Source organism: Desmodus rotundus, chromosome 1, assembly GCF_022682495.2.
Source record: "Desmodus rotundus isolate HL8 chromosome 1, HLdesRot8A.1, whole genome shotgun sequence".
NCBI classification, from domain to species: domain Eukaryota; kingdom Metazoa; phylum Chordata; class Mammalia; order Chiroptera; family Phyllostomidae; genus Desmodus; species Desmodus rotundus.
This window is the reverse complement of record NC_071387.1, coordinates 81,793,677-81,819,726: the sequence shown is the minus strand read 5'-3', so window position 1 is coordinate 81,819,726 and position 26,050 is coordinate 81,793,677. Positions and strand designations below refer to the sequence as shown.

The 26,050-nt window shown below is 40.1% G+C and overlaps 1 protein-coding gene across 1 annotated transcript; it reads right to left on the bottom strand.

Moving 5' to 3' along the window:
* Positions 1–237: 237 nt before the first annotated feature.
* FAM240B (family with sequence similarity 240 member B) lies at positions 238–22,455 on the bottom strand. Its single transcript, XM_045193633.2, has 2 exons — positions 22,313–22,455; positions 238–331 (listed from the first exon to the last, which is right to left on the bottom strand). The coding sequence occupies exons 1-2, from the start codon at positions 22,453–22,455 to the stop codon at positions 238–240; spliced, it is 237 nt and encodes a 78-aa protein (XP_045049568.2).
* Between the last annotated feature and the right edge of the window lie 3,595 nt (positions 22,456–26,050).

Sequence of the window (26,050 nt, the reverse complement as noted above, 5' to 3'; positions counted from 1 at the left end):
TCCTGCTGGCAGTCATCCTGTCCTCTGTGCATGGAGGAGTGAGTTGGATAATATCTCCCATAACCTCTATTAGCATGGGGGGGTGCAGTAAGTTTCACATATAAATCCCTTCACAAATGGGAGAGCAAATAGAAAGTGTCCTGCTTAGTAAGTCATATAATGGGGGTGTTAGTTTTATCTCCTAGAAAAGTGCCTTTGGTGGCTTGTTATCTTTGAAGTGGATGAGGCAGGAGGATTTCAGCCTACAATGTTCCCCTGCTTTTCCTTCTCCCCAGGATTGTCCAGCATCCGCAGTCTTTCCTCCAGTCTCTGCTTCCATTCTTCTCTGAGCCTTAGGAGAAGAAATAAATACATGGCTTAGTGTATTTGCCTCCACATCTGCTGGTCCAGTAAAGTTTTCTTTTCCTTCTAAAGAATATTTTTTTAATTTAAAAAATGTTTGTTGATGAGAGAGAGAGAGAGAAACATTGATGTGAGAGAGAAACATCAATTGGTTGCCTCCCATGTGTGTCCCAAATGGGGATCAAATCCGCAACCTAGTATGTGCCCTGAGTAAGGAGTGAACCCATGACTTTTTGGTGTATGGAGCGGTATTCCAACCAACTGAGCCACATAGATAAAGGCCTTCTAAAGAATATCTTTAAAAGAAACACATGACTTTTACAGATTAGTGAAGAAAAAAATGAACAGACAAATGAGAAAAGTCTATGAATATATAATTTTCTCTAAAGTTGTCTTTTTAAATTGACATGTAACTCAATGTAATCTCAGTCAAGATCTTAGCAGGACTTTTTGTAGATAAGAATAAACTGATTCTAAATTTTATATGAAAAGGCAAAAGTAATAGATTAGTGAAAACAATTTTGAAGAAGTAAGTTGGAGAACTGACGCTACATGATTTTGAGGCTAAATATTAGCCTACCACCATCAAGATGGTGTGGCATTGGTGAAGGAACAGACAATAGATCAATGGAATGAAATAGAGAGTCCAGAAATAAATATACACAAATATGGCCAATTGATTTGGACAAGGGGCAAAGACAACTCAATGGAGGTAGCCATATACATATGTATGTGTGTGTGTGTGTAAATTTAAACAAATGGGACTAAAACATCATACATCCATATTCAAAAGAAAAGATGGGTTTTGATCCATACCCCATATCTAGTAGCATAGAGCTAATGTAAAATGTAATATTAAGATTTCTAAGGACCCCCCCCCCATAAAATAATGTCTTCATTATTTCCCTGGGGATAAAGGAGAAATTTTTAGATACAAAACAAAGAATGATTTATAAAAAAAGAAAAGAAAATTTGGGACTTAAATTTACTCTGTGAAAGACACTGTAAGGAGAATAAAAGACAAGCCACAAACAGGGAGAAGGTATTTGCAGATCACATATTTAGGAACTTGTTCCCAGAATATACAACTAAAAATACTACAGGCAAAAAAATTTGAACAGACATTTTACTAAGAAGTGGTATGGATGACAAATCAGCACACAAAAGATGCTCAACATGATTAGAAAAATGCAAATTAAAACCACAATAAGGTACCACAAACATCATAGAATGATCAAAATAAACAAACAAAAAAACAAGGACAAACACCAAGAACCCATAAAAGAAAAACATGTAAAAACAAAATTTAAAAATAAACTCTCATGAAGAAAGCCAAAACAAATGTTGGCAAGGACATCGAGTAGCTTGAACTATCTGACATCATTGTGGAAATGCAAAATGGTACAGTCAGTATGGAAAACAGTTTGGCAGTTTTTGATACAATTAAACTTACATTTACCATATGACCCAGTAATCTCAATCTGGGTATTTACTCAAGAGAAATGCCAATTTATATCCACACAGACACCTATATAAATGTTCATGGCAGTTTTATTTATAGTCACCCAAAACTGGAAATAATCTGAATGTCCTTCAACTAAGGAATGGATAACCAAATTATGATGTCTGTGTAACAGAATAGTACTCAGCAATAAGAAGGAATGGGAGATTGATACACACAAGAATTATATCCCAAATATATTTTGCTAAGTGAAAAAAAGGCAGACTCAAAAGACCACATACTGTAAAATTCACTTATGACATTCCAGAAAAGACAAAACTGGAGGGATAGAGAACAGATCAGTGGTTGCTAGGGATTGGAAATTGGCAGAGGAGTTAACCATGAAAGAGCAGAATAAGGACATTTTTCAGAGCAATGGAACTATTCTATGCCTTGATTGTGGTGATTACATCATTCTGAGCATTTATCAAAACTCATAGAACTGTACACAAAGAGAAAACAAATGCATGGCGCTTATAAATCAATAAAGAAGAAACTCTGTAGTCAAATGGGTAGAGGCTGTAAATTGGCTCCTCCAGGAGAAGAAATTCAGCTGTTTCCTACACATATGACAAATTTCAATCAAACTTGTAATTAATTAAATTCAGTTTAAAACACAAACTGAACTAACAAGCAAAACAGAGACAGACTTATAGATAGAGAGCAGATTGACAGCTCTTGGCAGGGGTGGGAGGAAGCCTGGGATTGGGTGGAGGGATTGAGCAAAAAAAAAAAGAAGAGAGAGAGAGGAAGAGAAAGAACTCTTAGACATGGACAACAAGTGTGGTGATTGCAGCAGTGGGGGGTGGGGGGGTGGAGGCGACAGAGGCTATAGGGGGAATAGTGATGAAAAAACAAACAAAACAGAAGAAAAAAATCAGTGAGATTCTATGTTCATTTGTTAGATTAATATAGTTAAGTTTGACAACACTGGATAATAGCAACTGTGGAAATTAGTACTCCCATACTTAGGGTGAAAGTTTAAATTAATACAACCTCTTTGCAAGAAAAACAGGCTATCAAACTTTTAAAAACTCTTATTTTTGACCTAACATTTTCATTTATATGAAGTTATCCCACAGTGTTTATCCATATACGCAAGAAGGTATGTACAGGTATCTTTATTACATTGTTTGTGAAGCTTAAAAATGAAAAATGAACTGTCTTTTGATGTGACTGGTTAAGTAAATTGTTACATCATTACAATGGAAAACACTAAAGAAGAACTGAGTGGGCTATCTTCTTAAGATAGACTAAGTTAAAAAAGTTAGGGACTTTTGACACATGGACAAAATCAAGGGGAAGGGTGGAGGTGGGGGAGGGAGGGGGGTTTGGCTGGGGTGGGGTGGAGGGATGGGGAGAAAAGGCACACAACTGTAATTGAATAACAATAAAAAATTAAAATTTAAAAAAATGTCCTAAAAAAAAGTTAGGGACTTTTTACATAAAAATACTGGATACGTATTTATTTTCTTATTCAAACTGGGGTTTGGGGGAAAGATATACAAGGAACCATGGATGGCAGTGCTCTTCAGAGGGCAGGTCTAGGAGGCTCAGTGGGAAGGAAACTCACTCCTAAATATACATCCTTTCTTGATGCTTGAATTTAAAGAAATATACACTTGTGTTAATTTCTTAAGAGTAAAGATAACCAAAATGAAAAGATTAGATAATTGCTTTGATTAATTTTCTGGGGCTGCCATAATAAAATACTAGATTGTGTTGCTTAAATAATAGAAATTTATTTTCTCACAGTTCTGAAGGGTAGGAAGTCCAAGATCAAAATGTCAGCAGGTTTGGTTTCTCCCAAGACATTTCTTTGGCTTGTAGATGGCCCTCTTGCTCCATCCTCACATGGCCTTTTCTCTCTAAGTACATTCCTAGTGTCTCTTTATGTGTTCAAAGTCCTCTTTTAATAAGGACACCAGTTAGATTGGGTTAGGGCTCACCCTAAAAGTCTCGTTTTAACTAAATCAACTCTTTTAAAAGTGCTACCCTCAAATATTGTTACCTTCTGAGGAACAGGGCAGGAGTTAGGGCTTCAATACATGAATTGGGGGGCATGATTCAGTTCATAACTGATAAAGTGAAATAATACATTCTAATACAGGGAAATAAACACACAATAAAATATTTCAACATTATTTTTCACTCTTATAAATAACACTTAATACTCTATTTTCTATTTTCTGGAGTCTATTTTCTCCAGAGTGATTCCCAGAGGTGAATAGTTTAGAGGGCATAAATACTTTGAAGGCTCTAGGAACGTTCTACCCTAGTGGTTCCAGGAAACTTCTTACTTAAAACTCTGCTCTATTATGGGCCCCAGAAAGAATGGAGGAAATCTGGAGTGTCAACCTGTCAGCTTGTTGTTTGGTTGCGGTGTTGCTTAAGCAGATTAACAACTGAGGATTGGAAGTTAGAATATTGAGAGAATTAGGGGCCTGGGGGGATGGTAAGACACTGGTTATAATCCTCATTCTAACTCAACTTTATTTATTTTTTTCCTTTTTTTCAATTTTTAAATTATTTTGTTGTTGTTCAATTACAGTTGTCTGCATTTTCTCCCCACCTCTCTACCCCACTTCAGCCAAACCCACTTCCCTCCCCTGCTTCCTCAACTTTAAATAAAAGTAAATGACATAAACATAGTTTGCCTGTTTGAAAGGGGGATAAAACGGAACTGCTCTTCTCCCATTAGTGGGCAACTGCCTCACATACATCATTCCATATTTTACTTAAGGACTGATGATTTATTACTCTTACATAGACTTCTGTTGGTATTCATCTATGAGTAATTTTCAGTTACATTACTTCATTATGGCTGTTAAATATTAATTCCATATTTTAATTTTTAACCAACCTCTCCAACCTGGAGACTATCTAGGCTGACAAATTGTTTTTGTTTAGTATCTCTGAAAGGTTCTGTAACTAAATCTGCCTCAAAATTACATAAATTTTGTCACTGTGATCTTTTAAATCTCACTAATAAGGGTTGATATGTGTTTCACTGAAGTTGAGGGACTTCTTTTTTATTTATTTTTATTTATTTAATATATTTTATTGATTATGCTATTACATTTGTCCCATTTTAACCCCCTCCCACCCGCATTCCCCGCCTTTAATTTATGTCCATGGGTCATACATATAAGTTCTTTGGCTTCTACATTTCCTATACTATCTTAACGACCCCCTGTCTATTTTCTACCTACCATTTATCCTACTTATTCTCTGTACCTTTTCCCATTCTCTCCCCTTCCCACTCCCCCACTGATAACCCTCCATGTGATCTCCATTTCCATGATTCTGTTCTTGTTCTAGTTGTTTGCTTAGCTTGTTTTTGTTTTTGTTTTAGGATCAGTTGTTAATGACTGTGAGTTTGTTGTAATTAACTGTTCATATTCTTAATCTTCTTTTTCTTACATAAGTCCCTTTAATATTTCCTATAATAATGGCTTCGTGATGGTGAACTCCTTTAATTTGACTTTATCTGGGAAGCACTTTATCTGCCCTTCCATTCTAAATGATAGCTTTGCTGGATAGAGTCATCTTGGATGTAGGACCTTCCCTTTCATTACTTCAAATATTTTTTCCAGCCCCTTCTTGCCCGCAAGGTCTCTTTTGAGAAATCAGCCGACAGTCTTATGGGAACTCCTTTGTAGGTAACTGTGTCCTTTTCTCTTGGTGCTTTTAAGATTCTCCTTATCTTGAATCTTGGGTAATGTAATTATGATGTGCCTTGGTGTGTGCTTCCTTGGGTGCAACTTGTTGGGGACTCTCTGAGCTTCCTGGACTTCCTGGAAGTCTGTTTCCTTTGCCAAATTGGGGAAGTTCTCCTTCATTATTTCTTTAAGTAAGTTTTCGATTTCTTGGTCTTCCTCTTCCCCTTCTGGCACCCCTGTGATTCAGGTGTTGTAACATTTAAAGTTGTACTAGAGGTTCCTAAGTCTCTCCTCAATTTTTTTTTTGTTATTCAATTACAGTTGTATGCCTTTACTCCCCATCCCTCCACCCCACACCAGCTGCAACCACCTCCCTTCCCCACCTCCACCCTCCCCGTTGATTTTGTCCCTGTGTCCCTTATAGTAGTTCCTGTAATCCCCTCTTCCCACTGTCCCCACCCCACTCCCCCCTGGCTATTGTTAGATTGTTCTTAACTTCAATGTCTCTGGTTATATTTTGTTTCCCTTTTTCTTCTATTGATTATGTTCCAGTTAAAGGTGAGATCATATGGTATTTGTCCCTCACCGCCTGGCTTATTTCACTTAACATAATGCTCTCCAGTTCCATCCATGCTGTTGCAAAGGGAATAAGCGCCTTCTTTCTCTCTGCTGTGTAGAATTCCATTGTGTAAATATACCATAGTTTTTGGATCCACTCCTTTGCTGATGGGCACTTCAGTTGCTTCCAGTACTTGGCTATTGTAAATTGTGCTGCTATGAACATTGGGGTGCACAGGTTCTTTTGGATTGGTGTTTCAGGGTTCTTAGGGTATAATCCCAGCAGCAGAATTGCTGGGTCAAAGGGCAGTTCCATTTTTAGTTTTCTGAGGAAATTCCATACTGTTTTCCACAGCGGCCTCACCAGTCTGCATTCCCACCAACAGTGCACGAGGGTTCCCTTTTCTCCACATCCTCTCCAACATTTGTTTGTGGATTTGTTTATGTTGGCCACTCTGACTGGTGTGAGATGGTACCTCATTGTGGTTTTAATTTGCATCTCTCTGATGGCTAGTGATGCTGAGCATCTTTTCATATGTCTCTGGGCCCTCTGTATGTCTTCCTTGCAGAAGTGTCTGTTCAAGTCCTTTGCCCATTTTTTAATTGGGTGGTTTGTCTTCCTGGAGTGCAGTCGTGTGAGTTCTTTATATATTTTGGAGATCAGGCCCTTATCTGAGGTATCATTAGCAAATATGCTTTCCCATACTGTTAGTTCTCTTTGTAATTTCGTGCTGTTTTCTTTAGCCATGCAGAAGCTTTTTATTTTGAGGAGGTCCCATTTGTTTATTCTTTCCTTTATGTCCCTTGCTTTAGGGGACGTGTCTGTGAGGATGTTGCTGCGTGGAATGTCTGAGATTTTCCTGCCAATGTTTTCCTCAAGGACTTTTATGGTGTTACGACTTATATTTAAGTCTTTTATCCATCTTGAGTTTATTTTCGTGTTTGGCGTGAGTTGGTGATCAAGTTTCATTTTTTTGCACGTAGCTGTCCAGATCTCCCAACACCATCTGTTGAAGAGGCTGTTTTTGCTCCATTTTATGCTCCTGCCTCCTTTGTCAAATACTAATTGACCGTAAAGTCTTGAGTTTATTTCTGGGCTCTCTGTTCTGTTCCATTGGTCTGTGTGCCTGCATTTATGCCAGTACCCGGCTGTTTTGATGACAGTGGCCTTGTAATACAGCTTGATATCAGGTATTGTGATCCCTCCTGCTTTGTTCTTCTTCCTCAAAATTGCTGCAGCTATTCGGGGTCGTTTATGGTTCCATATAAATTTCTGAAATGTTCGTTCTATATCTGTGAAATATGTCATGGGTACTCTAATAGGGATTGCATTGAATCTATAAATTGCTTTGGGTAGTATGGCCATTTTGATGATGTTAATTCTTCCAATCCATGAGCATGGTACATGCTTCCATTTGTTTGTATCTTCCTTAATTTCTTTCTTCAGTGTTGTGTAGTTTTCTGAGTACAGGTCTTTTACCTCCTTGGTTAGGTTTATTCCTAGGCACTTTATTTTTCTTGCTGCTATATCGAATGGGATTTTTTTCCTGATTTCTGTTTCTGCAGTTTCATTGTTGGTGTACAGGAATGCCTTTGATTTCTGGGTATTGACTCTGTATCCAGCTATTTTGCCAAATTCATTTATTAGGTCGAGTAGTTTTTGAGTGGAGTCTATAGGGTTTTCCATGTACACTATCATGTCGTCTGCAAACAGTGACAGTTTCATTTCCTCCTTTCCAATTTGGATGCCTTTTATTGCTTTTTCTTGTCTGATTGCTGTGGCTAGGACTTCCAATACTATGTTGAATAGGAGTGGTGAGAGAGGGTATCCTTGTCCTGTTCCTGATCTTAGTGGAAAGCTCTAAGTTTTTGTCCATTGAGTATGATGTTGGCTGTAGGTCTCTCATCTATGGCCTTTATTATGTTGAGGAATGCTCCCTTTATTCCCACTTTGCTGAGTGTTTTTATCAGAAATGGGTGCTGTATCTTATCAAATACTTTTTCCGCATCTATTGATATGATCATGTGATTTTTGTCTTTGCTGTTATTGATATGATGTATTATGTTTATGGATTTGCAAATATTGTACCATCCTTGCATCCCTGGGATGAATCCCACTTGGTCCTGGTGGATGATCTTTTTAATGTATTGCTGGATGCGGTTTGCCAATATTTTGTTGAGAATTTTAGCATCTATGTTCATCAGTGATATTGGCCTGAACTTTTCTTTCTTTCGTTGTGTCCTTATCTGGTTTTGGGATTAGGATGATGCTGGCTTCATAAAAAGAGTTTGGGAGTCTTCCATCAGTTTGGATTTTTTTGAATAGTCTGTGAAGGATAGGGGTTAGCTCTTCCTTAAATGCTTTGTAGAATTCTCCTGTGAAACCATCTGGTCCAGGGCTTTTGTGTGTTGGGAGTTTTTTGATGACTGCTTCAATTTCGTCTGCTGTTATTGGTCTGTTCAGGTTTTCTGCTTCTTCTTCAGTCAGTTTTGGAAGATTATATTTTTCGAGAAATATGTCTGTTTCATCTAGGTTTTCAAATTTCTTAGCATACAGTTCTTCATAGTAATTTCTTACAATCCTTTGTATTTCTATGGTATCAGTTGTAATCTCTCCTCTTTCATTTCTAATTGTGTTTATTTGGATCCTCTCTATTTTTTTCTTGATGAGCCTACTTAAAGGCTTGTCGATTTTGTTTATCCTTTCAAAGAACCAGCTCCTGGATTCATTGATCCTTAGAATTGTGCTTTTAGTCTCTATGTCATTTAACTCTGCTCTGATCTTGGTTATTCCCTCCTTCCTTCTGCTTGGTCTGGGCTGTCTTTGTTGTTGTTCCTCCAGTTCTTGTAGGTGTAGGGTTAGGTTGTTTGTTTGAAATGTTTCTATCTTTTTAAGGTAGGCCTGTATTGCTATGAACGTCCCTCTCAGGTCTGCCTTTGCTGTGTCCCATAGGTTTTGGGTTGTCGTGAGTTCATTTTCATTTGTTTCCAGAAAGTTTTTCATTTCTTCCCTAATCTCATTCTTGACCCATTCTTGTTTAATAGCATGCTATTCAGTCTCCATGATTTTGAGTGTTTTGGGTTTTTTCCTTTAGGGTTGGTTTCTAGTTTCAGTCCCTTGTGGTCAGAGAAAATGCTTGATATGATTTCAATTTTCTTGAATTTGTTGAGGCTTGCTTTGTGTCCTATCATGTGGTCTATCTTTGAAAAAGTTCCATGGACACTTGAAAAGAATGTGTAATTTGCTTCTTTGCGATGAAAAGCTCTATATATATCAGTTAAGTCCATTTCCTCTAGGGTATTGTTAAGTGACACAATATCCTTGTTGATATTTTTTTTGGAAGATCTGTCCATTTTTGGCAGTGGGGTGTTAAAGTCCCCTACTATAATTGTGTTGCTGTCAATATCTTTCTTGAAATCCTCCAAGATTTTCTTTATGTATTTTGGTTCTCCTATGTTGGGTTCATATATATTTACCATGTTTATGTCTTCTTGGTGGATTCTTCCTTTGAGTATTATGAAGTGACCTTCTGGGTCTCTCTTTATGGCCCTTCTTTGGAAGTCTATTTTGTCTGATATAAGTATTGCTACCCCTGCTTTTTTTACCTGTCCGTTTGCTTGGAAAATTTGTTTCCAGCCCTTCACTTTCAATCTGTGTAAGTCTTTTGTCCTGAGATGGGTCTCTTGTAGGCAGCATATGTGTTGGTTATGATTTCTTATCCATTCAGCTATTGTATGTCTTTTGATTGGAGCATTTAATCCATTTACATTTAAGGTTATTATCGATAGGTAGTTATTCATTGCCTTTTTTTTCCTACCTGTGTTCCTCTGTCTTTCTCTTTTCCTTCCTTTCCTTAAAGCAGTCCATTTAGCATGTCTTGCAGAGCTGGTTATGTGGAAGTGTATTCTTTTAGACTTCTTTTGTCTGGGAAGCTCTTTATTTGGCCATCTATCTTGATTGAGAGCCTTGCTGGGTAAAGTGGTCATGTTGCAGGCCTCTGGTTCTCATTACTTGGAATATTTTTTGCCATTCTCTTCTGGCTTGGACCGTTTCCATTGAGAAGTCAGTTGCTAACCTTATTGGGGCTCCCTTGTATGTTACTTCCTTTTCCTCCCTTGCTGCCTTTAAGAGCCTCTCTTTGTCTTGGAAATTTGCCATTTCAATTATGATTTGTCTTCCAGTGGGTCTATTTGGGTTCCTCTTGTTTGGGACTCTGTGTGTTTCCTGGATTTGGGTGACTTTTTCTCTCCTCAGATTAGGGAAATTTTCCATCATTACTTTTTCAAACAGGTTTTCTATCCCTTGCTCTTCTTCTCCTTCTAGTATTCCTATTACACGGATATTGTTACGTTTCATGTTGTCCTGCATTTCCCTTATTGCCTCTTCATTCTTTCTGAGCCTCTTTTCCTTTTCTTGCTCTTTCTGGGTGTTTTTTTCTACTTTGGCCTCCAGCTCGCTGATCCGATCCTCTGCTTCATCAAGTCTGCTTTTCATTCCTTCTACTGTGTTCTTCAATTCAGAAATTGTATTCTTCATTTCCTCTTGGCCCTTGTTGATAGTTTCTATTTCCTTTTTCATGTTGATATAGTTTGCAGTGAGTTCATTGTAGTTTCCCTGTAGTTTCTGGTAGTTCTCTGTGGGCTCAGAGAGCTCAGTGAGCTTCCTGATGACTATTGCTTTGAACTCAGTATCTGATAGTCCACTTGCCTCTTTCTCAGTTAGCATTGTTTCTGAGGCTTCCTCCTTTCCTTTCATTTGGGAATTGTTTCTTTGTCTTCCCCTCTTTGTGAAAGTCTTCTTGTTAGCCTCTGCTTCTTAAGTTGATCTATTCTGACTCCCTGGGTTTATGGTATGAACTTCTATGGTAGAATGCCAATGGGATTTGGTGGTGGTGTCTCCTTAATCTCCTGTGGTCACTGGTCTTCTGCTGACGTTTATGGGTGTAACACAGTCTAACTCTGGTCCTTTCAGCACTCCAGGTTTTGTTGTCTCACCTGTGGGAAAAAGAAGAATGGGGAAAAAAAAAAAAGAATGGAAGGAGGGAAAAGGGGAATAGAAAAGGAAAGGAAGGAAGGAAGAAGAAATAATAAAGATCGGATACAAGATAAGAAGGAATTTTAACAAAAATTAAAACAACAGAATAAATAAAAGAAGGCAGGAAGAAGGAATAAAAAAGGTAAAGGATGGAAGGAAGAAGGAACAAAAAAAAGAAAGAGGGACAGAAAGGAAGAAGGAATTCAGGGGGAAAGGAGGAAAGAAAAAAAAAAAGTCTTTTGCTGGCTTTAAACCGGTCAGGTTAGTTCTGCTGGTCTTCCTGTCTGTGGAACGGGAGGGGGTGGTTGGAAGGATGGTTTCACTTTTCTCCCTTCCTGAGCCACACTCTTCGCTGTTGTTCAGCCTCCAGTCCAGTTCCTCAGGGTCCTTCTGCTCCCCACTAGGCCTTTAGTTCATCAGCTGTGCTGTCCTTGAGTTGCACCAATTAGGGGCAACTCACACTCCCAGTTCTTGCTCTCTGCTGTCTTAGATGCTAGGGGCTCTCGGTGCTGCTATGGGGTAGTTCAGCGCCCTACTGGGTCGAGTCTTTCCAGAGCATGCAGTCTCCCCTCTGCTGGGCATTCTGCCTTCCTCCTAGAGAGCCAGTAGGCCCTGCAGGGTTCTATGCACAGGGACTAGGTAGGAGTTTTTCAGAACCCGTGCTTTTGGCTGTGGTCGCCTGCAGGCCACTCGGCCATTGATCGGGTTGTGTGGCCGATCTCCGCTTTGGACTTGGGTTTGCTGCTGATCCCCCGCTTTGGGTATGTGCTGGGGGGGAGGGGCGGGGCAGCCAGGCACTGATCAGGTTGTGTGCCCACCCAGGCACTTTTTGTCTGTGCGCCCAGGCAGCCGGGCCACTTATCAGGCCTCGCACCCACCCATGGTTTCAGGTGTGGGCCCCCAGTCCACTAATCTGGGTGAGCTCCAGCCAGGCTCCAGGTGAGCGCTGGGGCTGCTTTTCCATGTTCACAGTCCAGGGGCTGAGGGGGGAGGGGCGCCAGAGGCCGCAGCTACTGCCGAGAGTTCTCTAACTAGCTGCTGCGTGCCTCTATTTTCTTTTCCTTTTTGAGAAATTCTTCCTATTCAAGCCCCCCTGGTCCAAACAAGCACCTGGCTGCTCACACAGCCCATCCTTGCTCTCTCCCAAGAATCCTGCAGCAGACCCTGCGACTGGGCCGGGGCTTCAGCCGCCCTGGTCCCCGCGCTGGTCCCGGGGATCTTATTGTCCTTAAGCACTCTTTTTACCGTCTGATCTTTCAATGTCCTCTATCTTTGGTCTCCGATCTTCATATATGCTGGAATACCGTTGGCTGTTCACTCTGCTCCTCAGATCAGCTAGGTATTTCACTGGCGTTGAGGGGAAGTGGACTCTGCTCCCACCTATCTCGCCGCCATCTTACCACGTAATTTCTCCTCACTTTTTTATATTCTTGTTTCTTCATTCTGTTCTGGTTGAATGTTTATTTCTTTCTTCAGGTCCAAGCCTTTGATTTGAGTCCTGGTTTCCTTCCTGTCACTGTTGGTTCCCTGTGCACTTTCCTTTATTTCACATTGCATAACCTTCACTTCTTCCTCTGCTTTGCAACCATACTCAACCATTTCTGTGAGCATCCTGATTATCAGTGTTTTTGACTTTGTATCTGATAGGTTGGCTGGCTCTTCATCGCTTAGTTGTATTATTTCTGGAGCTTTGATCTGTTCTTTCATTTGGGCTATTTTTTTCTTTTTTATCTCAGGAAGCATGTTAGGCAGTAAGGAGTGGGGCTTTAGGTGTTCACTAGGGTCGGGCAACCCCACAAGACTGCTTTGAGAGGCGTATGTGGGGGAGGGGTCTGAGAGGGAACAATACCACTTGCTCTGCTCCCTGCCAGTTTTCAGTCACTTCCCCCGCTACCCATAATCAAATTGGGCCTTTTTGGTCCTAATTCTTGGGTGGGTGGGCTTGTGTACAAGGACCCTAGGACTCTGTGGGTCTCTCCAATGAACTCTCTCCTGTGAGGCTTGGAGTTTCTCCCACCACCTCAACCCCCACGGGTATTTTCAGTCAGAGGCTTTGAGGTTTTACTTCCCCACACTGGACCCCTGGATTGCATAGTCTGTCCCTCACTCCAGTTGTTTCTCCCAGTTTATCTGCACTCAAATGTGGGTCCACCCGGACCTCTAGCTACCGCCCTACTGGGTCCTCCAGCCACCGCCTTGCCATGAGTCCTCTCCGCCCCAGCTGCCCATCTCTGCCCCTCCTACCAGTCTGGATGAATGTTTCTTCTTTATGTCCTTGGTTGTTGGACTTCCATACAGTTCGATTTTCTGTCAGTTCTGGTTGTTTTTTGTTTTTAAATTTGTTGTTGTCCTTCTTTTGGTTGTGAGAGGAGGCATAGTGCGTCTACCTATATCTCATCTTGGCCAGAAGTTATTTATTTTTAGAGAGAAGTGAAAGGAGAGAGAAAGAGAAACATTGATGTGTGTTTGCATCTTGCATGCCCCCAGGTGGGCTCCCAGCTGGCAACCCAAGCATGTGCTCTGACTAGGAATTGAACCAGTGACCCTTTGATTTGAATGTTGATACTCAATCCACTGAGCCTCACCATCCAAGGCTGAACTTGAGGGACTTCTTGATATAACATGGGTTCATTTATTAATTAAAAGGGCTTTAACTCTTCCTTGGTGTGGCGGGCATGAAAATGTGCCCCTCAGAGATCCTGCTGGCCAATTGCCTTCTTTTGTAAATAAAGTTTGAATGAAATACAACCCTGCCCATTTGTTGACATATTGTCTATGGTTGCTTTCTCATAACAATGGCAGAGTTCAGTAGTTGGAAAACAGATCACATGACCAACAAAGTAAAAAATGTTTACTGTCTTGTCCTTCACAGGAAATGTTTGCTGAGCCCACATCTGAATTTAGGTGAGTGTGGGAGAAAATCTTCATAATGTAGATTAAATTTAGAAGTGGGCAGTGTCTATAATCATCATGTTGCGAATAACAAAATCAAACAAACAAACAAGAAACAAAAAGAAAAACAAAATGTTGGGAACCGCCCTGCCTGGTTTCAGAAGCTGTAAACCCCCATGGTTAAGGCTGAGTCAGAGACCTTGAGACCATAAGCCACTAAGGAGACAAAGCTTATCTTCCTGGCAGGGGTGCCATCTCTGCCCACTTTATCCTGATTGGCCCTGAGCTTGACCAGTTAGCCAATTACCAGTAAGATTCCTCAAGGGAGGGACGACCTAAGACAGGCATGGTCATGAAAAAGGCCCACAGGGAAGGACTCGGGGGGCTATAGAAAAAGGGGGTGATGGGCCCTCACCCTCGGCTTTGACATAGCCTGAGTCCTCATTCTGTATGTAATCTCTTGGCTACCTTACTTCCCCTGCCTGACTTAAGCCTGAAACAATGACAGAGGGTGGTACAGTCCTGTGCTGCAAAGGGTGGATTCCCCAGGGAGATCAGGCCTAAAAAACAATACGTAAAACTCTGTAAAACCTGCTTTGCTAATACCCTCAAGTTAAATGATAAGGGTCCAAGCCTGAAATGAGTTTGTTTCCCAAAGTCTTACAGCCCTTTAACTAACTCACCCTAACTCAGAATAAGCCCTCAGAGTTCTTTGTATGTTATCTATTGTTTGATCTTTACTGCCTGACAATGATTGATGAGCTTTACCTGCATTCCTGTGCAAAATGAACCCAATAAAAGCCCACTGAGGAAAAGCCCTTCTCTTTTGAGACATTGGCCACCTCTCCTCCCCAAGCAGATCAGGTCTTGGTAGACTCATTCTCATCCGTGGCGGCAGCGGGGAAGGGGGGCCTGCAGGCGGAGCCCCCCCACAACAAAACAAAAGAATGTGAAAATAGTAGAAAACTACTATCTTTAATGATGTGACCTCTTTGCTAACTTGGATAGTAATTAAGCATTTGGTCTGATTTTGTTAAATCATGGTTGAATTATAACTGTAGGTTGGCTATAGATAGAAGAGTTTAGCAAAAACCAATAGAAGCAAACTATGACAATAACTTGGCTGTATGGAATTTATAATAAAGAGCATTTCTTATTATTTGTAAATTATGTTACACATCCTTTACACCAGTAAAATTTGTAATAAACTTATATATGTATATACCATACATGTATACATTTTTTCCACAGACCCAATTGTTAAACATTTATAAGCACATCACCATGTCCTGCCCATTTTTTTTCTCAGAGGTACTTTCCCCAGTAAATCTCATACCCATCTAATCTTGCCTTGCTCTCTGCTTTCTAATGACCTAAATGAAAAAATTTGAAGATTAATTTATTCTAGGAACAAAATTTAGGAATCTTGGGTTTATGACACATTTACTTACTTTTTATAGCAGCTATCTAATTAATGTTTATTTCCAGATGGTGAAGGTTACAGGATGTTATCTACCAAGTTCCCATTACAAACTGTTTTATGAATATTTAGACTGTTTGCTACTCCTTTCTGGTCAATATCTTTCACTGTTGTGTTATTTCCACTTATCTTTGGGTGGTGAGTATTTTGCAGTAAGAAAGGTCAATATGAGCAAGATCATGCTTAAAAGTTGGCTGTGCAGACTCAGATACAGTAGAGGAGCAATACGACTGACATTAAACCTTGAAGAGAACATTTTTTTCCTTATACCTAGAAATATTGATCTCACTTTTCAAATGGAAACCAAATAATGTTTCCTATTTATTGTCTTAGACTTACTTGATTTGTTGTGGAAGAGTTGTAGTTAATATCTAGGAACACAAATTATCCTTGATAAATATGAGGTTTGATTAGAAAGTGGGATGGTATTCATCTGATTCTTGAACCAGAATCATAATGTTCTCACTGGGAACCAGTAAAGATCAATTAGGCACGTAATTAGATTTTTTCTCTCATGTGCTAGTCACTATATATGCGTGTCAGTTCGAGTCCTCCAAGAAGCAGATTTGGAGTTATCACCCACAAAAACTGGAGAGTGGAAGGGAACTGAAGTGGTTAGAGAGAGCCTTCAGACTTGAATGCTGTGAAAGGACAAAAATAATAAGGAAGAGCCCCACATCACAGCACAATTCTGAGAGTTTGTCCTGGGCCGATGGGATGGCCCTGAGCAAAAGTCACCCACTAGAGGAGCCCTGTCACCTAAAATTTGCCCAGGACTAGTTACCTGTGCCCTGACCAGTCATTGTTTAGGAGCAGTTGGAGGTTAGTGGCCTCAGCTCAAATGGAAAGGCAGATCCAAAATGGTGGCAGTAGAGCTTTCAGTCAGCTATGCTCCCCATTGCAAGTTATCTTGAAGAACCTCTGAGTAGAGCACTTTTGTGGCTACCCCGAAATATAAAGAATAGTACTGGAGAACCAAGATGGTGGCATAGGTAGACACACTGCGCCTCCTCGCACAACCAGAACTGACAGAAAATCAAACGGCAAGGAAGTCCGACACCAAGTAAATAAAAAATAAACATTCATCCAGACCGGTAGGAGGGGTGGAGACAGGAACCAGGGTGGAGAGGACTCGCGTGGCCGGACCGAGACTGGCGGAATGTGGGACGAACGGGGCAGGCAGTCTGACCACTAGCAGACCCTGTGGCCCCACATTCGCGCACAGATAAACCGAGAGGGCTGGACTCAGAGTGGCGGAACGGGGCAGGCAGAGCGGCGGGTAGTACCCCACAGCCCCATATTCGCCCACAGATAAACTGGACAAACGGCGGGGAGCAAAGCAGACCGCACAACCCAGGGCTCCAGTGCAGGGAAATAAAGCCTCAAACCTCTGATTGAAAGCGCCCGTGGGGGTTGGGGCGGCAGCAGGAGAGACTCCCAGCCTCACAGGAGAGGTTGTTGGAGAGACCCACAGGGGCCTGGGGCATGCACAGGCCCACCCACTCCGGAGTCAGCACCAGAGGGGCCCAGTTTGATTGTGGGTAGCAGAGTGAAAGACTGAAATCTGGTAGAGAGTGGAGCGGGCGCCATTGCTCCCTCTCGGCCCCTCCCCCACGTACACCATCACAGCGCAGTGACCAGCGTTACCCTGCCCCAGCGTTACCCCACCCCTGGGAACACCTAAGGCTCTGCCCCTTAAAGTAACAGACGTGCCAAGACAAAAAAAAAAAAAAAAAAAAATGGCCCAAATGACAGAACACTTCAAACCTCCATAAATAATTCAACTAAGCTGCGAACAGATAGCCAACCTATCAGATGCACAGTTCAAAACACTGGTAATCAAGAAGCTCACAGAATTAGTTGAATTTGGTCAAAATCTAGATGAAAAAATGAAGGCTATGCTAAGAGAGACAAAGGAAAATGTACAGGGAATCAATAGTGAGGCAAAGGAAACTGGGACTCAAATCAACAGTGTGGACCAGAAGTAAGAAAGAAACATCCAACCAGAAAAGAAATGAAGAAACAAGAATTTAAAAAAATGAGGAGAGGCTTAGGAATCTCCAAGACATCTTTAAACGTTCCAACATCCAAATTATAGGGGTGCCAGAAGGAGAAGAGGAAGAACAAAAAATTGAAAACTTATTTGAACAAATCATGAAAGAGAACTTCCCTAATCTGGCAAAGGAAATAGACTTCCAGGAAGTCCAGGAAGCTCAGAGAGTCCCAAAGAAGCTGGACCCAAGGAGGAACACACCAAGGCACATCATAATTACATTACCCAGGATTAAAGATAAGGAGAGAATCTTAGAAGCAGCAAGAGAAAAGGAGACTGTTACCTACAAAGGATTTCCCATAAGACTGTCAGCTGATTTCTCCAAAGAGACCTTACAGGCAAGAAGGGGCTGGAAAGAAGTATTCCAAGTCATGAAAGGCAAGGACCTACATCCAAGATTACTGTATCCAGCAAAGCTATCATTTAGAATGGAAGGGAAGATAAAGAGCTTCTCAGATAAGGTCAAGTTAAAGAAGCCCTTATTACATGAAATGTTAAAGGGAGTTACCTAAGAAAAAGAAGATCAAAAATATGAACAGTAAATATGACAGCAAACTCACAGTTATTAACGACCACACCTAAAACAAAAACAAGAGCAAACTAGGCAAACAACTAGAACAGGAACAGAACCATAGAGATGGAGATCACATGGAGGCTTGTCAATAGGGGAGTGGGAGGGGGAGGGGTGAAAGGTACAGAGAATAAGTAGCATAGATGATAGGTGGAAAATAGACAGGGGGAGGGTAAAAATAGTGTAGGAAATGTAGAAGCCAAAGAACTTATAAGTATGACCCATGGACATGAACTATAGGGGGGGAATGTGGGAGAGAGGGGGTGGGCAGGATGGAATGGAGTGAGGGGGGGGAATGGGACAACTGCAATAGCATAATCAATAAATATATTAGAAAAAAAGAATAGTAGTAAATAATAACCCCCATCATGAAGGAATTTATTATTTACAGAGTTCTTGGTCTCCTGTTTCAGATCTCAGTACTCCAATTGTGATCTCTGTACTTTTGTTTTAATATGAAAGGTCAGATGATGATTTTGCTGCTCCTACTCCAGTACAGTAGTGAAGATGCCTTTGCAGTGGTTTTCTCTTAGTGAGGATAGATATATCTGATTTTGGTTTTCTTGTGACCTGCAACTCACTGGCTGGATCTGGTGACAGGGCAGATCATGTCAACGATTAACACAGGCTAGCAGCCTCGGCACACCCAATGGATCAACTCTACTTATCAACCACTTTCCTTACCGCCTCAGCTTGAATAAAAAAATCTAACTAAATTTTTTATCATTAGTTGTTCTTTGAAGAGTAAATCTTATTTTATAAAAAGTTTGAAATAATGATTTCATCTGGCTGTAGGAGGTTATGAGTGGAATATTTTGTTACCTGAAGCTGAAAGCATTCTGATTAACACAGTTGATAAGCAGGAATCTGAGCAGAGGGAGGTGAGTGGTCTTGAGTGGAAGCTTGATAAACCTCTCTCTCCACTCAAGTCCACCATAGTTAATGTCTACCTGACACTGAGTTCTACTAAATTCTTAAGAAGTATTTTGAAGACTGTACTGTTGTATATAAGCACTGTATGTTTCTCAGTTATAATTATAGTCCAGTCATTTAGACTTATTCATATAATTTATCACCTAAACTGAAATACATTTGATAATAAAACAGAGTACAATCTATAATTATAACAAAATGATAGATGTATACCTAGACTGTCCCAACAAACCAGGAGTTTTGGCCATCTCATACCTATGCTGCACTTGACTTTTCTCTGATCGCCTCAATCATTTATTTGCAAACAGTTTTCAACTTCTCCGACCTATGTTGTGTTGCTTCTTTCTAGTTTGATTCAGAGAGAGTAAGGGAGTTTCACACTCTCCTAGAGATCTCACCTCCAGGGCCTCTGCCAGATACATCAATCACCTCATTCTTCTCAGTTAGTGAACCTGCAGGCATGTGTTAATGAGCATGTCCATGACAAAACACATGTTTCCTTCCACGCACCTTTGGCACAAGTTCTTGCTGGGCTCAGTGATGTGAGAGCAACATAAAGTAATATTGACTTTGTTATATCAGCAAAAGGAGTGATGGAAAATTTTGAGTTTTTCGTCTTCTACTGTTCACTTAGAATATTTCTTAATTGCACAGTGACTTCAATGAATTTGCCTATAGAGTTGGAGGGTAGACTAAAAAGGGATGTGTGTGCTGGGAGTGTGCACTTGTGTGTGTTGGGAGTGTGCAGTTTGGGGAGGCATAGCCCATAGGGCTAGAATAGGGCTCAGGAGGTTTATGGCATTCATTGGTTTGCAAGGGTACACTGCATTTCAAACTCTTTGATCACATCAGCAGGATTTAAACAAATGTTTTTAGTTCTGGTTTTGGTCAAAACATTTAGATATTTTTTGTGCAACCAGGTTTACTAGAGATATGTGTGGATGCTTTTTATTTTGTTTTTGTTTTTTGCCAAAAATAATGACAAAACCATTAAGTTGTCATTCATTGTTTACAAAATTAAGAAGGCTTTTGAATTTTTTATTCATGGTTTATAAGGGCAATAGTTCTGGTGAGGCTCAGTACAGAGGAAGGGACACAGGAAGCTGTCGCTACTCCCCTGCTCCTTAGATCTTCCTCTGCTCCAAGTAACGCAGCTGCTTTGCCCATGTCTTTAAACTTTTTCTTGGGGGATATAATGATGAAGTCTTTCAGGACTTCATCACAAATGTGATTAGCACATTTTGAAGATTTATTCTTTTGCTTATGGAAAAAAGGCAGACTATCCCAGACTTTGATGAGGGTTATTTCTGTGGCACATGGGAGCCTGGAGAATTAATGCATTTGTTTTATGTACCATTTGCAATTGGCCACCTTTTCTATAAAGTTTTTCCCTAATTACAAAATGGTTCCATATTGTTATGGAAACTATGAACAAAGTAGAGCATATGCATACAATATCTGCCACCCTACCAGTCAAATATTACCACTCTTAATATCTGAGTGTATTTTTCTAATTTTTTTTCTATGCATACAGATCGACTTTGTGTGTGTGTGTATTTATATACAAATATTTTGACAAAAATCAGATCACATTGCAAGTTTTGCTTTTAATATTGCACCTTAGAACTTCTGAAGGGAAGATGCTGTACAAGGTTCATACCAGGATCTGGTTCCCAGTGGGCTTGTGGACAAGGACTGAGGGGAGGAAGATGGCAGGAACCACACAACTGACTCATTTTGCTTTCCTGAAATCTCCAGGACTAGATACTTTAATATGTGGATCTTCCAGCATGTGAAAAAGCCTGGTTTTCCATGCTGGAATGATAGCAGAGTTCCTCTCTGGGTATAAAGAGACACTATTTCTCCTTAGGGGCTTAAGAAAGGTTTTTATAAGTTAATGTTGATTCAACACATGTGAATTACACATATATTCAGCTCAGCATGCTCAGAAACATGGAGACACAGTGCCATGCTGACTAGCAGAACACTCAGCTCCCACTCCACTTGTGAATGTACATTTTGGCAAACAGACAGCTTGGCTGGGCTGTTTATATTTTAGAGACAGAAAATATCAGAAAGTCCCTGAAAAACTGAGTTGATCTGTCTGCTCTAAGGTTCTGCACATGTGAGAGCAGGTGCTAGCCCTTTTATTCAGAGCATTGTTGACACACGTGACACATGTCTTCTCATATAAGTAAATGTTCCCTTCTGAGCAGACTCCTTTGGCTAGAACAAGTTCATTTGTCAATGAGGAAAAGACCACATTAGCCTTCCCCCCAATACCTTAATATGTATCATTCCAGATGTGGGATCTTTCACACTTATACATATATATTGATCTAATCCTGAAATTTAATATTACCTCATGTGCTGGGGGTTGCAACAGAGGTGGGGTGAAGAAGATTTTTTGAGTTCATCAAGGTATTACAAATGACAGAACCTCATTTTTATTTACATAAAAATGTTAATCTTTATCTACAAGTCATTGATTCTCATTTGGGGGACTTTGCCTTCCAGGGGCATTTGTTAACGTTAGGAGATTGGTTGCCACAATGGGGCAAGGCAGTCCTACTGGCATCTGTTTTGAGGGATACTGCTGAACACCTTAAAAAGCACAGGATTGCCCTCCACAACAAAGAATTACCTGGCCCTAAATGTCAAATATGCTGAGGTTGAGAAACCCTGGTATATATTGTGGTAAAACTGAATAAATAGATGAATTAATCATGTCTTTAACTTTCTATATTTTATGATGTTATGACACCTTAAAAAATCTTGCTGGCCACAGAAAGACTGCCCTTCTCAGGGTTGCCCTTTCTTAGAGAGAACAAAATGCTTGACTGCTAACCTCTAAACCAACCCTGCATCTGTTCCCTGAACTAATTCCTTATCTAACTGTCATACATGAAGTCATATTTCCCCTGTCCTAAGTCATTCCAGAGCCAGGTACCAGGCAACTAGGGACCACATCTATAGATTAACGCCCTCTAGAATTATTCAAACTAGCCAGTCCTAACCTGTTTACCCACTCCTTCCTTGCCTTGCCCATGGAAACCCCATTAAAGGCTCTGGCTTAGATTTTCCCTTTTGTTTTGTCTTCTGCCACTTGATCAAAACCTGGTGCTACCACTGTGGCTCTGCATGGCATGTGGTAACCCCACCACCCCGAAGACCTCATCCTTAGAAGACTGGGTAATAAAAACAATTTAGTCTCCCCACCTTCACATCTGGTCTATTTCTGGGGAAATCTACTCTTCAAAAGTAGCAGAGAAAAAACCCGCATACTTTTTCAGGGTGCTCCTTCCTTGACGGTCTTCCTCCAGTTCCCGGTAACAAGTCTGTTTGCTAATTTCTTTTTCCCAGAAGCTTTTGAGCTCCTGACATGTTTCACAGCAAAGGACTTCCCGACGGATGTATTGATTGTTCATCCCCTAAAAAACAAACAAACAGAGCAAAAAACTAATCCCAGCCCTTCAAGTAAAGCCATTCTACTTTCAGAGTGGTGAAAGATGAGTATGAACCCAGACATTGCCATTTACACTTCTTGTGACTGTAGACAACTCAACTCATTATGAGTCTATTCCCTCAATTGAAAATGGGGATAATAATAGTTATGTCAGAAAATATTGCAAAAATTTTGGAATGAAGAAAAAATGATGTCTAGTAACACTTCCAGGTTATCTGATGTTTATAAGAGATGGCCACTTTTATTGTCTTTAAACTGGTTTACAATATAAAATATAGAAAATAATATGGATAAAATTTTTTAATTAAAAAAAGAAAATAATATGGTAGCTCAAATCATTCTTGAACATAGAAATTCAAATAAATTTTGACCAATGGAATGCAGTTAATATCCCCATAAATATCAACCAATTTTTCAAGTACTTGTAAATTCATGTCAGCATTCTCAATGGCTTATTATGTGTGTTTCTTGAATTCTCCTTTGAATCAGCTGTAGTATCTTATTAGCTGCCTCATTAATTAATGTTTAATAAGATACTTGACATTTTTTATCATTGTTCAACTACAACTGTCTGCATTTCCTCCCACCACCCCCCCAACCCCAGCCATCCCCACCTCCCTCCCTTGATCCCAATCCCTCCTTGGTTTTTTGTCCATGTGTCCTTTATAGTTGTTCCTGAAAATCCTTCCCCTGTAGTCCTCCATTATCCCATCCCACCTCCCCTCTGGGTACTATCAATTTGTTCTTTATTTCAATATCTCTGGTTACATTTTGCTTGCTTATTTGTTTTATTCATTAGTTTCCACTTATAGGTGAGATCATATGGTATTTGTCCCTCACTGCCTGGCTTATTTCACTTAGCATAATGCTCTTCAGTTCCATCATTGCTGTCACAAAGGGTAGGAGCTCCTTCTTTCCCTCTACTATGTACCATTCCATTGTGTAAATGTACGATGGTTTTTTGATCCACTCATTTACTGATGGGCACTTAGATTGATTCCAGCACTCAACTATTGTAAATTGTGCTGCTATGAACATTGGGGTGCATATGTTCTTTTGGATTGGTGTTTCAGGTTTCTTAGGATATAATCCCAACAGTGGAATTGCATGGTCAAAAGGCAGTTCCATTTTGAGTTTTCTGAGGAAATTCCATACTGTTTTCCACAGTGGCCTCACCAGTCTGCCTTCCCACCAACAGTGCACAAGGGATCCCTTTTGTCCACATCCTCTTCAAAAGTTGTTTGTTGATTTGTTTATGATGGCCATTCTCACTGGTGTGAGATGATATCTCATTTTGGTTTCAATTTGTATCTCTCTGATGGCGAGTGATGCTGAGCATCCTTTTGTATGTCTGTCTATCCGCTGTGTGTCCTCCTTGGAGAAGTGTCTGTTTAGGTCCTTTGTCCATTTTTTAATTGGGTTGTTTGTCTTCCTGGAGTGGAGTTGTGTGAGTTCTTTATCTATTTTGGAGACCAAACCCTTGTCAGAAGTCTCATTGGCAAATATGTTTTCCCATATAATTGGTTCTCTTTCCATTTTAATGCTGTTTTCTTTAGCCCTGCAGAAGCTTTTTGTTTTGATGAGGTCCCATTTGTTTATTCTTTCCTTTATGTCCCTTGCTTTAAGGGACATATCAGTGAAGATATTGCTGCATGGGATGTCTGAGATGTTCCTGCTGATATTTTCCTCTAGGACTTATATGGTGTCATGACTTATATTTAAGTCTTTTATCCACCTTGAATTTATATTTGTGTCTGGTGTAAGTTGGTGCTTGAGTTTCATTTTTTTGCATGTAGCTGTTTTGGAAGATTATATTTTTCTAGAAAAGTGTCCATTTCACCCAGGTTTTCAAATTTCTTGGCATATAGTGGTTTGTAGTAATTTCTTACAATCCTCTGTATTTCTGTGGTATCAGTGTTAATGTCTCCTCTTTCATTTCTGATTGTGTTTTGGGGGGGGTCCTCTCTTTTTTCTTGATGAGTCTGCTTAAAGTCTTGTCAATTTTGTTTATCTTTTCAAAGAACCAGCTATTGAATTTACTGATCCTTAGAATTGGTCCTTTAGTCTCTATACTGTTCAATTCTACTCTGATCTTGGTTATTTCCTTTCTTCTACTTGCTGTGAGCTGTCTTTTTTGATGTTCCTCCAGTTCTTTTAGGTGTAGGGTTATGTTGTTTATTTTGATTGTTTCTTTTTTAGAGAGGCTTGTATCCCTATGAACTTCCCTCTCAGGACTGCCTTCGCTGTGTCCCATAAGTTCTGGATTGTTGTGAGTTTATTTTCATGTGTTTCCAGAGACTTTTTGATTTCTTCCTTGATTTCATTCCTAACCCATTCATTGTTGAACAGCATGCTATTCAATCTCCATGAGTTTGAGTGTTTTTGAGTTTTCTCCTTGAGGTTGGTTTCTAGTTTCAGTCCCTTGAGGTCAGAGAAAATGCTTGGTATGATTTCAATTTTCTTGAACTTGTTGAGGCTTGGTTTGTGTCCTATCATGTGGTCTATCTTTGAAAATGTTCCATGTGCATTTCAAAAGAATGTGTGTTTTTCTTCTTTGGGATGAAAGTTCTATATATATCAGTTAAGTCCATTTGATCTAGTGCTTCATCCAGTGCCACAATATCCTTGTTGATATTTTGTTTGGAAGATCTACCCATTTTTGACAGTGGGGTGTTAAAATTCCCTATTATAATTGTGTTGCTGTCAATATGTTTCTTGAAGTCCTCCAAGATTTTCCTTATATACTTGGGTGCTCCCATGTTGGGTGCATATATGTTTACAATGTTTATGTCTTCTTGATGGATTCTTCCCCTGAATATTATAAAGTGACCTTGTGGGTCTCCGTTTATGGCCCTTGTTTTGAAGTGTATTTTGTCTGATATGAGTATTGCTACCCTGGCTTTTTTTTCCTGTCCATTTGTTTGGAATATTTTTTTCCAACCGTTCAGTATCAGTCTGTGTAGATGTTTTGTTCTGAGGTGGGTCTCCTGTAGGCAACATATGTATGGATCATGATTTCTTATCCATTCAGCTATTCTATGTTTTTTGATTAGAGCATTTAATCCATTTACATTTAAGGTTATTATTCATAGGTACTTATTCCTTGCCATTTTACTTCCTTTGTATTTGTGTTCCTCTCTCTCTCACTCTTTTTCTTCTTTTTCTTAAAGTAGTCCCTTTAGCATGTGTTGGAGTGCTGGTTTGGTGGAGGTATATTCTTTCAGCATTATTTTGTCTGGAAATCTCTTTATTTGGCTTTCCATTTTAATTGAGAGCTTTGCTGGATAGAGTAGTCTTGGTTGAAGGCCTTTGATTTTCATTACTTCTTGCCATTCCTTTCTGTCTTGCAGAGTTTCCATTGAGAAGTCAGCTGCTAGCCTTATTGGGGCTCCCTTGTATGTTACTTCCTGTTTCTCCCTTGCTGCCTTTAAGATTCTCTCTTTGCCTTGGAATTTTTGTATTTTAATTATGATATGTCTTGGAGTGGGCTTGTTTGGGTTTGTCTTGATTTCTGAGTCTCCATGTTTCCTGGGGTTGTGTGACTTTTTCTCTCATCA

Coding starts and splice junctions, on each gene's coding strand:
- FAM240B (XM_045193633.2), bottom strand. CDS start 22,455: ATGAACAATCAATACATCCGTCGGGAAGTCCTTTGCTGTGAAACATGT. Junction 332..22,312: donor GGAAGGAGCACCCTGAAAAA/GTATGCGGGTTT, acceptor TCTTCTCCTAAG/GCTCAGAGAAGAATGGAAGC.